Genomic DNA, 14,481 nt, shown 5'->3' on the forward strand with positions numbered 1-14,481 from the left:
TGTTGTAGTCTTGGCTGGTTTCTTGGGAATGCTGGCACATACTCGAGAGATCCCAAGGCAGCTTTCATATCACCCACCCCCGACTGCAGGTCAGGGGTCCTAGCTGCTGGTTTGACAGGATGTGGGAGACCTCCTTCTTGTGTTTCACAGGTTTTCAGCAATATCCTCCAGCACTGTGGTTTGCAAGGGGATGGAGCCAGTGCCACACCCCAGAAGCTTGAAGAGAGGGGCCGGTTGACCCCCAGCGTCATGCCTCTCCTGGTGAGGTTGCCTGTCAGCCCAGCTTCTTCTTAGCTAGTAGGGGACCCAACAGCTTCTTCCCCTGCTCCTGGCCCTTTGCCCCAACTCCATAAGCCACTCTTCCCATCACACAGGCTTCAAGCATTTCAGTGAGATTTCTGTTTCTCTGTGGGAGCTTCATTTAGGGAGTAGTGGGAAGAACAGGGAACTAGAGTGCAGAGGATGGGGGCTCAATCCTCACTTAGTTCAGCACAGTGAACTCATTTGTGTTATTCATTGAGCCCTGAGTTTGGTCAGCAGATTTGTACTGAGGATGCTCTGCCATGTGCTGAGGCTTCAGGGTAAAGGAGCAGGCAAAAGCAAACAGGGCCCCTGCTCTCATGGAACTTACAGTCTAGGGCAGAGGAAAGTAAGGAACCTAGACATGTGTCAGGCCTTGTGCTAAGCACTGGAGATAGAGCAGGAAAGAGGCAGCTGTGAGCTACCCTCTTGGAATTTGCACTTTTGTGGAAAAACAAGTGTTTCAGAAAGAGGCACACCAAGCACTGTGGGAGCAAGTCACTTTACCCGTCAGAACCTCGGTTTCCTTATCTGTAAAATAGGGATCCTAACAACTGCTCAGCCTGCTTTTAATAGGCAGGAGCCTCAGGAACGTGTGTAAGAAAGCACTCCATAAAAGAAAGAGGAAAGAAAGAACTCTGTGTTCTGTATATGCTCTTCAAAATGTACGAAAAGTGTGGGCTTGATATTCTTGTTCTTGATGGGATGTACTTTCTGTATAGGACCCCAGGTGTTGTCTTCAGGTTCAGGGGTTGGTTCTCCTTCAGCTTAGAAGAGAGAACTGTATTATCCTAGAATGAGAGGTAGCCCCAGAGATCATTGGGTGGGTGCCTGTTGGAGCTACAGTAGCAAGACCTGAGGGAGGGAGATTGAATAACTTGTCCAAACCGTGCTCCTAGAGATGGACCAGCCAGGCTTCGCTCAGACCTTCAGTGATCTCTTCCCCCCACAAGGCATCTGCCTCTTGACTCCCACGGGTTTTGTCAGCTTTGTCTCAGACCCACTACAGAGTTGTGTCTGGGGGCAGAGGAGAATAATGCAGTGTTTTCTTTTGGCAACAGGAATTAAAAGACATTGTCCTCTACCTTTGTGATACCTGCACTACGCTCTGGGCCTTTCTGGATATCTTCCCCCTGGCTTGCCAAACTTTCCAGAAACACGACTTCTGTTACAGGTACAGCAGTAGTCCTGAGTGCTAAAATAGAGATTCTAGCTGACATCTTCATTCAGCAGACATTTACTGGGTACTTAGGATGTGCCGGCACTCTTCCAGCCTGGGGTTACAGTAGTGAAGAAGACAAGTAAGGCTCCTGCTTATGTTGAGCCTGCATTTTAGAGTATACCCATTTTTGGCTAAGAACTAGGTAGGGGAGGAAAAAAAACCTAAACCACCAACAAAAAATAGGACAGTTTTAGTTCAGCTCTGTTCTTTTCAAATCCCCTTTCGTGGTCAGGCACAAAGGACTAACAGATCATAAGAAGTGGCCTGAGGACTTAAGCATCAAGTCTAGAGGAGATCACGTGCAAAGAAACAAGCAGATATGCTACATGTGAGGCTGGGAACCCAGAGGAAGGAGGCAAAATTCTGTCTGGTGGAATAAGAGGTTTCATGATGGCCCTTACATGAGATCTGGAAAAATGAGGAGGAACCTTCTAGACAGAAAGATTACAGTGGCAGGAAGGATATTCCAAGCAGGCGGAGTGAAGGTGGGAAGGCCCAGAGTGTGTCCAAGGAGAGCCAGGGAATGAAGTGGGATGATTTGGGGTCCAGGGTAGCAGGAACAGGAGCAGGTAACAGGAAAAGATACTTCAGAGAGGTTGGTAGAAGCCAGACTGTGAGCCTTGACCTCGCTGGCAGGGAGGGGCCTTTATTCTGTAGGCGCCACTGGAAGCTTTTTTGCAAAGGAGTTATAGAAAGATCCTGCCAGGATGAGAAAAGATGTAGAGGAGGATATGAGCAAAGAAAAATGTAGGGAGGGAGACCCTCCTTGCCCACTTAGCACCAGGAGCATTCATCTGTTTCTTGGGCGATGAGAAAAGGGTGCACAGGCCTGGGCTGGTAACCTGCATGTTGCCTGGCAACAGCGGGGTCTGGCCTGTTCTCAGTGGCCTCTGGCTCTTGTTCTTGCCAGACATCTCTCCCCACTGTCTGCAGGAGCTTCTGGGAGCTGCCCAATTCCATCCACTCTGCTATCAGTCCATTCAATCATTCACTTGCCCATTCAACAAAACATGTATCCAGCACTGACCTGCATCAGAGATGGTACCGGTTCCCTGACCCCTCCTGGGTCTTCTCAGCTCCTGATGTGAGGACTGATCAGTCTCCCAGAGGATGTTAGAATACAGCACCAATCAGCACTCTCCCCAGAAGAAAGGGGTTAGGATGGCCCTGTAGCTGTCCACTTTTTGAAAAAGGTGTCTTTTCTCACAGTTAAAGTGGCAAACGCTCATAGGAAATTTGAAAAATCCCTAAAGGTAGAATATTAAAATCAGAGGTGCCTGGATGGCTCAGTCCGTTAAGCGGCTGACTATTGGTTTCAGCTCAGGTCATGTTCTCAGGGTCTTGGGATCGAGCCCCACATCGGGCTCCATGTTCAATGCAGGGTCTGCTTATCAACTTCTCCCTCTGCTCCTTCCTCTCCCTCATACATAAATAAAATCTTCATTAAAAAAAATTAAAATCACTATGAGAGATCATGCTGTTCTTAGGATTTTGTATCCTGCTTATCTTCACTTACCATAGGCATTGTCTTTTCTTTTTCTTTTTAAGTAAGCTCTACCCCCAATGTGGGGTTCAAACTCATGACCCCATGATCAAGAGTCACATGCTCTACCGACTGAGCCAGCCAGGCATCCCCATAGGCATTTTCCCATTTTGTTAAAGCGTCTTCCCAAACATGGCATAGATTGCTTTTGAAAGGGTCTTTGGCAACAGAGGGTAATTTTTGGAAGAACTGACTTTCCTGCAAGCCATAGTAAAGGGAGAGGAGTGGCTCCACCCATCTGAGAGTGAGGAGGAAGAAAGAAAAGCACTGTTGACTGTAAGTGACAATGCCTTTGTCCCACAAAGAGCAAGGGGGCTGGCCCAGCCTGTTCACACTGCGCTAGAGCCCAGGAATGCCCGCTGAGCAAATGCAGCCACTTCACTCCTAGCAACTTTCTGGAAGGCGCTACAGCCATCAAACAACTCTGTGGCTGATCCTCTCAGAACAAACTCCATCCTCCCAGACATCCTCAAGTATATCTGAGTATCTCTCTGTCACTTAATTTTATGAATCAATAATATATTCACATGGTTCAAAACTCAAAAGGTATAAAATATATACTGAGGGGCTCCTGGCTGGCTCAGTCAGTGGAGCATGCAAATTTTGATCTCTGGGTCATGAGTTCAAGCCCCACACTTGGTGTAGAGCTTACTTTAAAAAAAATGTAAAAAATAACAATTATTACATATATATAAAGCCATCTATGTCTCCTCTGTCCCCAGTCCTGTTTCACATACCACCATTGTTAGGGGTTTTATTTGTGTGTGTGGAATTTCCCAGAGATATGCATATAAATATAAGGAGATATGCACATTACATATCACCCTTTCTGCTTTTTATTTATTTATTTTTTTACCCTTTCTGCTTTTTAAAAAAATTTTATTTATTTTTAGGGAGAGTGCAAGCAGAGGGAGGGGCAGAGGGCGAGGGAGAGAGAATCTCAAGCAGACTCCCCACTGACGTAAGGCTCAACCCTGTGACCCTGGGATCATGACCTGAGCTGAAACCAAGAGTCAGATGCTCAACCGACTGAGCCACCCAGACACCCCCCTATCTTTTAAATTAACTGCTGACATATTATGAGTACTATATGTATTATATATGTTTTTATTTATTTAAACAACAGAAATTTATTTCTCACAGTTCTAGAGGCTGGGTGCATTTTATTTTTAAATTTAATGTGTATCAGTATACAAAGCAATTACAATCTTTGGTACTAGATAGAATTCTATTGTATTGTATGGAATACTAGACCCCATAGATCAACCTTTAGGGTTTTTTTTTCAGTTGTTTGCTATCACAGAAAAATGTTACAAAGAATAACTGCACATACATCATTGTGCACCTTTGCAAAATATCTGAGGAATATATTCCTAGAAGTAGAATCACAAGAACAGATGGTTTGTGCATTTTAAATTTTTATAGATCTCGCCAAATCGCCCTCCATAGGGGTTGTTTCAGTTTACTCTCCCACCAGCAATGTATCCTGGCAACACCTGAATCTGTTTGGGCCAAACTCAGCTCTGTCTTTTTCTGGGTGCCATGCCATGGGCTTAGAAAGCCTGCCTCTTCGGGCCTAGTTACCCTCTGTTGTGTATGGGACTATTATACTAGCATAGAAATTCCCAGAATCCTGTCAATCAGTAGTTAAGTGTTTACAGATGCTACAAATTCAGCATCTCCCAGGCCCTAAGGCTACAGTTCTGGCTTTGGGAAGCATAAGATATTCAGAGGAAGAATTGACCACAGAAGAGGGGCAGCACCATTGTAAGTTGTAAGGGTAACTATTCTGAATGCTAGGCACCTAGTTCTGGGAAGGGGTAATCACGTGGGTGAGCATCACCATGAAGTGTGTGGATGGGACAGAGAATTAGAGTCTGAGTTGGGAAAGGGGATGGGTGTGAGGTTGCTAAGGTGAGAAGCAAGGTTGGCTACTCCACACAAGCTATGGATGTACCAGAGAGAGGAATTATAGTTTAATGTCTTAGTAGGTGGGGAGCCACTAGCAGGTTTGAGCAAACAAAAAATGACCTTGTTCATTTCTCAAACCTCATTGAGTTCTGAGTAGCCCTCTGGTTGCTCTGTGAGAAGGAGCCTGTCTGGGCCTGTTTCCCATGTGAATGGGGGCGGTGCACATGTAGCTACAGGTCACTTCTCACAAGGCTTTTCCTGCAGCTACAGTGGGTTGATCTGGGGTGAGCTTGGGGAAGAGTGAGGGTGGTTCTGGAAGCAGATTGCTGTGGTGACCACTTGGGAGCAAGAAATGGGCCGTCCCATGGGTTGCTGTGATTTCCTGATAGAAGTGTGATGTTAGATTTTTTAACTAAGCCCACCTTTTCCCCATGTGTGCCTCCACAGACTGGCTTCCTTTTATGAAATAGCAGTTCCTGAACTAGAGTCTGCAATTAAGAAGAGGAGGCTTGAAGACAGCAAGTAAGCAGGGGACAAACTAAGAGGGAGGGAGGCCCTGCCCTCCCTTGGCTTCAGTGTCCCCATCTCTAAGAACGAGGGGGTGACACCATGGACCAGCTTCAGTGTCCCTACCTCGCAGTCTTTTCCCTCAGCATTTACTCAAAGCTCGTGTTAATTGGCACACCTGGTTTCCCATCCACAGTTTAAACAAGAAGCAGCCCTGGAATCAGCTGGCCTCTCAGGGCCTGTAGCCTTTTGCCACCTGCTGTCCACAGTGAATTGTGAGGCTTTCTCAGCTTAGAGGAGGGGCACCTGCAACTGTTGAGTATAAGCTCCCTCCGGGCCTTTTGATCTCCTAGATCTCTATTTCCCTCTTTCTCTCTCTCTCTCTCTCTCTCTGGCCTTCAAAGGCTGCTAGGTGACCTGTGGCAGAGGCTGTCCCATTCCAGGAAAAAGCTACTGGAGATTTTTCACATCCTCATGAACCAGATCTGCCTTCTCCCTGTCCTGGAAAGCAGGTGAGCCTTTGGGAGCAACTGCCTGGGTGGAAGAAGCCCCTTCCTCAGCCCAGCAGAGGCCATCCCGTCACTTCATCCGCCCCCTTCCCTGCTGAGCAGAGATGGGAAAAAGAGACAAATGCCTCTTTTCCTCCAGCTGGCTTGAGGCCTTGTAGAGGAGCCAGGCGGGTAGGCAGGGAGGGGGGCTACAGATCATTTACATAGAGTGAGCTCATTTTCCCTGTTGTCTGTTCCAGCTGTGACAACATTCAGGGCTTCATTGAAGAGTTCCTTCAGATCTTCAGCTCCTTGCTGCAGGAGAAGAGGTGAGTGTGGCCGAGCTGGGACCAGTCCACACAAGGCCTTACATACCTCTGCCGTATGCTCACCATAGTCTAAGGTTCTGAGCTTTGTGGTTGGGCAGCAGACCAGTACTCCTGTTGCACCAGCCTTGTCCCTTCCATCTACTCTCTGCCCAGCAGGTTCCTCCGGGACTACGACACACTCTTCCCTGTGGCTGATGATGTCAGCTTGCTACAGCAGGCCTCAGCGGTCTTGTATCCTTCTTCCACAGCCACTAGGACAGGACCTGGCCTGACCAGGTTTGAGATGGGCTGCTAGGACCCAGTGGAGCAGAGAGTGGTTTGGCTCCAGAACGCATGGGTCAGCCAGTTTTCCCCAGAGTGCCCACCAAAGCCTCAGTCCCTGTTCCTGGATGAGTTGACTACTCTAATTCTCAGAGCTGGGTGGGGTAGGAGTCCTGCATTCTGGAGGTGTTTACTGAGTGTCTGGGCCTGTGCGACCAACGTGGACTTGGCCCTGTTCTCACAGACCTCATTGCAGGAGGGGACACAGACAAGTAAACAAGCAGAGCGTCATATGGGAGAAATTCAGAGGACAGGAAAGCCAAGGAAAGCACCTCACCCAGCAAGCTCAGGATAAGGCTGTGAGACAGAAGTGATGTCCAAGCTGAGAACAGCAGAAGAAAGTGGAGGAGGCCAAGCCCAGAGCGGAGTGTTCCCAGTGGATGGAGGACAGAGAGGCCCATCTGAGGAGCCCACAGACATTTTGTATAGATCACAGAGTGGGGCTGAGGTCTTGTGGAAGGAGGCTATGGTACTGCAGATGAGCCGGGGGAGGTGAGCAGACCAGCACAGCTCTGGGATAACTCTCACTAAGAAGTTTGGACTCTGTCCTACGAGCACTGGGGTGTCATGGAAAGGTGCAAAACAGGGAGTTACAGGATCAGTTTTATACTTTGGAAAAGCTCTATCTGGCATAGGGAGGAGAACAGCCTGGGCTGGGACCTCTTTGAGGCCCAGGGGCTGGTGAGGATGCTGGTACTGGCATTCAGGCATGCCTAGTGGGGGTTAGGATTAGAAGAGGAGGGAAAGAGTCTAGGGCAACTCCCAGATGTCTGGCTTGGCAATGTCCAGGGTGGTAGAGAGGGAGGAAGGACAGAGAGGAGGGCCTGCGGGCCATTTTAGAGGCTCAGCCAGGTTTCTCAGTCTTGCCTCAGGGATACTGTATGGGTCCCCAGCTTTTGTAGGAAGCCCTCAGCTAGTTGGACAGGAAGCCCAGTGGCAGTACCCCGATCAGGCCCTCCTCCTAGGGGTCAGTGCAGAGGAGGAGTTGCTGGCTCATCTAAATATCATGTCCCAGGATACCTCTGGCCCTGTCTTCATCCAGAGCTGCTTTCTGCTCAGTGGCAGGTACTAGGCTTCAAGGCCAGTGTGGTCATAGTCTGGCCTGTTTCTCCATGCAGCCTGGGTGCCCATCATGCCCACTGGGTACAGCCCACATTGCTCCTAACACAAGTCTTGGGGTCAGATGCTGGGAAGGGATTGAGAAATTATGTTGCCTCAGAGCAAGGGAGGCAGAAAAGGCTCTGGCACCGAAGAGGGAGACAACTTAACACATGTCATAGGGACGAGACTCGGACTGCCTATATCCTCCAGGCAGTTGAGAGTGCATGGGAAGGGGTGGACCGACGGAAAACCACAGATGCTAAAGATCCACCAGTGGCCGAGGATCCTAATGGGGTCATTGCGACAGTGGAGCCAATCAGTGGACCGTCCTCACATCTGGAAAACGCAGAGGAAGAGGAGGTGTGTGTCTGGATAAATGTTTTCCTCTGCTTCTCCTGCTCCTTCCAGGAAACCTCTCCTTTCTTGGTTTCTGCTCTCAGAGAAAAAGTTTGCTTTTGGAATTGACAGCCTCAGGCTGCTGGAGCTGCTGGTCTGCTCCGTGCTGCCTTTAATAGAGTCAAGTTGCTTCGGTGGCCAAAACCCCAGTTTCTCCTGTATATAATGAAGCAGTGGAGCCTTTTCCAAATTAAATCCTTTGGTGCTCTCCTCTAAACAAGTCACCATGGAGCTGCTTTGGATGCAGTGGAGAGCAGTGCCTGGTCTCACTGCTCAGCCAGCCTAGATGCCCTGCCATGGGACTGCAGGGCTCCTCTGAGCAAGTTTGGAAGCCTCTGATCTAGTACTTTCCTCTGGGCTTTTCCAGAACTTGCCAAGTCTCCAGCTGTATGGATTGGCCACTGAGTTCAGGACTCTTCCCTGCACGCTAGGAGGCAGCATGATATAGGGTTAGGGTTAGACCGCATGGTCTCTGGGGTCAGGCAGCTCAGGGGTGTACCCTGTTTCTGCCACTCACCAGCTGTGCGGCCATAGATAGATCACTCACATCTAGCCTCTTCCCCATCTATAAGGTGGGGACAGTCGCCATCCTTGCCTCCACAAGTTTGTTGGGATTCCCAGAGCTGTTGTGTGGAGCGGCCGGAGCCCAGCTGGCCCTCTGTGCTCTGTTAACAGTTTCTAATCTCCTTCTGGTTAGACTCAGGCCCATGACTGTCACAGGGCCTTGGAAAATGACAGTCCTCCCCACCTTTCTCACCCCCTTCCCCATTTGGCTTCTTATTGGACACTTGGATGATTTTTTATTGTTGTTTGTTTGATTTGTGAATTTCCTTAAATGAAAAACCTAGCAGAATTAAGTCACATCGAGCAAGGTATGAGCTGAATCCCCCCTTATTAAAAAGAATATAATCAAAGGGGAGCAGCTCACAAGCCTGGGCTGGTGATAGCTGTTCCTCTCCAGTGTCAGCCATCAACTTGTTAAAGCTGGAGAAAGATTAGTAGAAGCCACAGTCATTTATGGAGCTCATAGTCTTCTCCAGGCCCTGTGCTTGGCGCTTCAGGTGCAAGATTCTCCCTGAACCATCTGAAACAATCCCATGAGGTGGATGGTAGTATGCTCATTTTATATGGAGAGAGCTGGGGTTTAGAGAAGAGAAGTGCCCTGCCCAAAGTCACACAGCTTGAAGTACCTCCACCAGTAAGTCATAGAATCCCCTTTTTCCCAGGGGAGGAAATGAACACTCAAGAGACCTGAGTCATTTGGCTGAGTTCCTAGACCCAGGAGTGCCAGGGCCAGAGGACTCATACTAGGTCCCCTGATTCCCCATCCTGTGCATTTCGGGGCCCTTTGCCCTATCACCCACCTGGCCTGGCCTTCCCCTCCTTCACTCCAGCTCTCTCTGCAGTGCATGGGGGCAGCTGCTGCCCTAGGTCCCCCTGTGTGTGGTGTGGAGCTAGACTCCCTCATCTCTCAAGTGAAGGATCTGCTGCCAGACCTTGGCGAGGGCTTCATCCTGGCCTGCCTGGAGCAGTACAGCTATAACCCGGAGCAGGTGATCAACAACATCCTGGAGGAGCGGTTGGCCCCTGCCCTCAGCCAGCTGGACCGCAGCCTGGACAGGTAGGAGAGATAGGTGGGAGCTGGGCTCAGGGCGCCCAGGCTGTGTCAGGGCCCTGGCCAGAAGCACTTCTTAGCTCCCCTGCTTCCCACTCTTATGCCAAAACTCAGCCCTTTGTCTCTTCTCCACAGTAGTGTTTGCCAACCATATAATTGAATGCCCTCCTTGGGAAAACATCAAAACTTTAGGCCATCCAGGAGGTCCTCACATGCCCCCTGCAGGGCAGAGAGTGTGCACAGCTGGACAGCCCTAAAACACCTTATCGGAGGAGATTAGAAACGTAGGAAGTGACAAAGGGATTACTGAGCCTTTCAGAGCTCGGAAGTTTCTGGCTTGCCCGTCATCGTCACCTTTCCAGTAGATTGCTGAAGGAGGATGGCCAGAGCTTCTCACTTTTCTCACACCTACGTTTCGGAGTTTGGCCCACTGCTTCCCTGAAGGCCCATGGGGCTCACAGGAATGAGTTTACAAATGAGTGTTTCTTCCATGAACAAATTATGTTTCTTAAATGAATGAAGTTAGCTCTGTCTTTGGATAAGTTCTTAGCCACTTCATGCCCATTTTACAGAGGAGGGTACTAAGGCACAGAAAGGTTGAGTGATCTTAGCTCCCTATCTCATTGGACTGTTGTGAGTGTTGAGTAAGGGAGGGAACCTTTAAGAAAATCTGTGTGGATGGCATGTGGGACCAAGGGGGAGGGATGTGGCATACCCAGGTAGGGGCCAGACAGGGCAGGTTTTTAGATCGTGTCTCATGTGGCTGTTGAAGGGGAATGGAGAATCTAATGAATGTAACATTGTAGGGATCCATAGGGCACAGGTGGCCATCAGCTGACCAATCCCCCTGAAACTGATTCCTTGTCACCCCCCTCCCCCCAACCAGGCAGGTAAAGCCAGACCCGACACCCCTGCTGACATCTCGTCACAACATCTTCCAGAATGACGAGTTTGATGTATTTAGCAGAGATTCAGTGGACCTGAGCCGGGTGCACAAGGGCAGGAGGTGAGTACAGGGGGCTGTGGGGTGCCAGGGACCCCAACTCCATAAGTGCAGTGAAAAAAAATGGAAGAAAGGGATCCCTGGGTGGCGCAGCAGTTTGGCGCCTGCCTTTGGCCCAGGGCGTGATCCTGGAGACCCCAGATCGAATCCCACGTCGGGCTCCCGGTGCATGGAGCCTGCTTCTCCCTCTGCCTGTGTCTCTGCCTCTCTCTCTCTCTCTCTCTCTCTCTCTCTGTGTGTGACTATCATAAATAAATAAAAATTAAAAAAAAGTGGAAGAAAAATAAGGGCTCCATCTTTAAGGAACTGGCCTGAGTTTTGACTTGGGTCCCCGCCCCCCTCCCCCCCCCCCCAGCAATTCAGGACCTGTGTGCTCCCAGCAGGCAGGGGCAGGTTCTCTAATGCTTATGCATTAGGCTCTGACTCTGCACCGTATGTTTTTTTTTCCCCATATGGTTTTTTAATGAATCCCCTTGTTGATAACAAAAGGCCAGAGAGAACTAAACTGTCCCCCTCTTCCCTTCTTATATCTTCGGATGTGTCAACCATCAAATCTCTGGGCAATAAATCTAAGCAGTACTTCCCAGAAGCTGCTACTCCACACGATTTTCTCCATTCTGTGACAAAATGAGAAAATTAAGGATCTGTACTAAGTAAGCTTTTCAGAAGGTGAATATATTCTGTTTTAAGATCTTTCTCCTTATTTTTAGGTTATGTCCTTTCTACTTTTTTGGCATTGAAAAGTCCATTTATGATTTATTCATTCATTCAACAAATATTTGCCTGATGCTTACAGCATACTAGGCCCTGGATTTATGAGGTGCTAGAAGTGTAGTGGACAATGAAACAGACACGGCCCCTGGCCCTGTGGAGTTTGCACTAATCAGTTCAGCAAACAAGTAAAGTAAAATTGCAGATCTAACAGGGACTATAAGGTGAAGGTGTGCAGACTTCTGAGCCTCTGGTAGGGGGTTCGATCTGAGCAGGAAGGCTCCTCTGAGGAAATGACATGGAACCAAGAGTTGATGGAAGGATGAGGAAGGGCTAAAGGGCCAATTCTGCAAAGAGCAGGGAAGAAGAAACCTTCCAGGCAGAGTGAACAACAATGGGCAGTGACCCTGAGGTTGTGGGGAACATGGTGAGGGTCCCATGAGCTGACACATTTTATGCTTTGGAAAGATGACCTGGCTTTGGAATAGAGGCCCATTGGAGGGACCATGAGCCAATAGTTGTAATATGGGGTTTAAAATAAAAGGAAAAATAAGATGTTGACAACACTGTGCTAGCTCCAGAGTTCCCCTAAATGGTACTGGTTCATGAAATCTGGAAATCTGGGAACTGTTAGATGAGTACAATCTGCCCTCTCCCCCATCATATATACAAAAGACGGAGGTTCGGAGAGAGGCAGTGGGGGACCTGCCTTGTTCTTGTGATAGGAGCCCCAATGGCAGAATTGCAAGCTACTGCTTCAAGTGAGGGCCCTGTGCTGCTCCCCCACCCCAGGGCCATCCGTTGCTGAAAGCTTGGCTAGCCAAGGGCTTGGGGGATCGGGCACAGGGCAGCTATAAGCCATCTGTCTGGCTGGACAGGAAGCAATTGTAAACTGCTTAGTCACACACATTGCGACATCCCCAGATCCCAGGCTAGAGATGTTATCCTGCATCAGTGGCCCCTGTTCCAGACTGGAATGACCCTCTGCAGCTTTGGCTATGGAGACAGGGGCAGATGAGGAGGGCTGTGCCTGCTCTTAGGGCATTCCGAGTTGCCAGGCAGAGAGACTGGGCAGCAAATGTTTACTGAACTTGTGCTGGGTAGCCTGGGGGCTGGGGATTGCGAAGAGGCAAAGCCTCCATTCATGTGTTCATTATTTATTTATTCATTCAGCAAATATTTATTAAGTGATTTACTAGCTCCAGATTCTGTGCTAGACACCAGGGAGACAAGGTGAGTAGGGCACCCGGGCCTTGCTCTCAGCACAGAGACCGTGGGAAAGACTTATACCATTAAACAAGCAGTGACAGAGTGGGAGAGGTGCTGGGGTGGGACCTACAGGGACCTCAGTGGGGACACTTGTCCTAATCTGGGCAGGACAGTCAGCAGGCACATGAGAAAAGTAGCACAAGGCAGGTCACGCTTGGGTTAAACTGTATGTGTGTGGTTAAATCAAATAGGATGCATTCAGTGGCTCAAGTAACAGGGAAATCTGTTCCTTGCATGACAGGGAGTTGCAAGGTAGGACAGTCTAGGCTTGGTTAACCTGTGGTTCAGCCTCATCATCAAGGACACATCTTTACCATCTCTCGGAGCTGGTTCCTTTGAAGCCACTGGGTCACTGCAGCTATTTCAGCTAGGACTTCCAGAAATGACAGTGCCAAGAGGAAGTCTGGACCAGATCTTCCTGTATCTCTCTTAGAGACCAGGAAGCCTTTCCCAGAAGTCTCCAGACTCCTCGCATATCTCAGTGGTGAACTGGGTCACAGGGCTGAGGCCCAGGCTCCAGGAGAAGGGGGAAAGATGGAAAGACCGGAACCAAATGAGAATCTGTTAGGAATGGGGGTGAGATGGAGGGTGGCTCTTGGGTAGATGCCAAGCACATGTGCTATAGGGATATCATACTTAGTTGAAGGAGGCAGTGTGTATAAGGTGGGGTCCCAGAACTCGTTTGGAGTGAACCATGGCACCCTGGAAGATTATGAGTGTTCTCCCTCAGCAAAGGGTCCATGGCCAAGAAAATGTCAATGCACTTTGCTTCTTGGAGAGTCACAGAACACGTTAGCTCATTAATGGTTCTGACAAGTCCTGCAGTAAAAAGAAACAGGATTCACTTTGTTGAGCTCAGCAGGTGCCAGGTTCACTTTTAGTCATCATCTTACTTCATTCCTGGGTTGTAGAATTAAGACTTGGCAAGGATAAGAGGCTTGCTTGTGATTGATCGGTCATACCACTCAGGAAGTCCCTGAGCAGACTTGAGCCAGTAGACCTATGTTCTGGCCCTGGCTCGGCTGGTAGAAGCTGGGTGACCTTGGAAAGTCACCCTGCCTCTTGGAATCTCCCTTTCCTCACCTGGAAAAGGAGAGGCTTATTGCCCTACTAGTCCTTTAGAAGTTTAAAGGTGGTAGTCACCCCCCAATGGCCAGTTTGAGTTGGGCCTCAAAGGATAGGGTGGAAGAAGTGAGGAGGGGGAAGAGTGTCTGGGCTTTAGGGGAGCCTTCAGGGGGTCCCCTGTCATCTTGTAGGGGGCCAAGGAAGGACTTGCTCCAAAGTCTCTGAGGCCATGGTTACCTGTGTTCCAGACTTGACTGGAGTTCTGGCCCTCACATGGATCTTTTCCTGGCTGGCTTTGCCCCTTTCTTTTCCTTCTTGGTTCTGAATGGAGTCATGGGGCCAAGGCTGCCCCTCCTTGGGTGGGATGCCCAGGGCACTAGGCTCCACTATTCCTGCCTGTGTGACCTCCCAGGACCCTGGGTGGGTAAAGTTTGCAGGGCCCTGCCAGGGATCCACATAAACCAGAGACCCACAGCAGGACCTTACTCACCAGAATCAGGGATCAGATGGACCAGGAGCTGTGGGGTGTGACAGAAAGGACAGTGACATCTCTCATTCATCCTTGGATGCCTGGCTCAGCACAGGTCCTAGCACTTACTAGGCCCTCAGGAAATGTGTGTGGAAAGGGCAGATGTGCTCCTTTCAATGGCACCAACCACCTGCACGAGCTCCGGCAACTTTGCCTTGCTCTTGGCCTCTT

At 49.4% G+C, this 14,481-nt stretch overlaps 1 protein-coding gene across 5 annotated transcripts in view; it reads left to right on the plus strand.

Annotated features, from left to right (window-relative positions):
• Positions 1 to 14,481, plus strand: part of ASCC2 (activating signal cointegrator 1 complex subunit 2) — a 41,811-nt gene that overhangs the window by 18,904 nt on the left and 8,426 nt on the right. For 3 of the 5 annotated variants that reach the window (XM_055322765.1, XM_055322767.1, XM_055322770.1), the window contains 9 exons: positions 151 to 261; positions 1,362 to 1,474; positions 5,424 to 5,498; positions 5,888 to 5,995; positions 6,232 to 6,300; positions 6,457 to 6,531; positions 7,902 to 8,082; positions 9,513 to 9,739; positions 10,620 to 10,739. In XM_055322765.1, the coding sequence (XP_055178740.1) occupies positions 151 to 261; positions 1,362 to 1,474; positions 5,424 to 5,498; positions 5,888 to 5,995; positions 6,232 to 6,300; positions 6,457 to 6,531; positions 7,902 to 8,082; positions 9,513 to 9,739; positions 10,620 to 10,739 (1,079 nt within the window). The remainder of the gene's footprint in view (positions 1 to 150; positions 262 to 1,361; positions 1,475 to 5,423; positions 5,499 to 5,887; positions 5,996 to 6,231; positions 6,301 to 6,456; positions 6,532 to 7,901; positions 8,083 to 9,512; positions 9,740 to 10,619; positions 10,740 to 14,481) is intronic. The other 2 variants (XM_055322766.1, XM_055322768.1) reach the window with 1 other exon arrangement.

This window comes from Nyctereutes procyonoides, unplaced genomic scaffold (genome assembly GCF_905146905.1).
Source record: "Nyctereutes procyonoides isolate TBG_1078 unplaced genomic scaffold, NYPRO_anot_genome, whole genome shotgun sequence".
In the NCBI taxonomy this organism is placed as follows: Eukaryota; Metazoa; Chordata; class Mammalia; order Carnivora; family Canidae; genus Nyctereutes; species Nyctereutes procyonoides.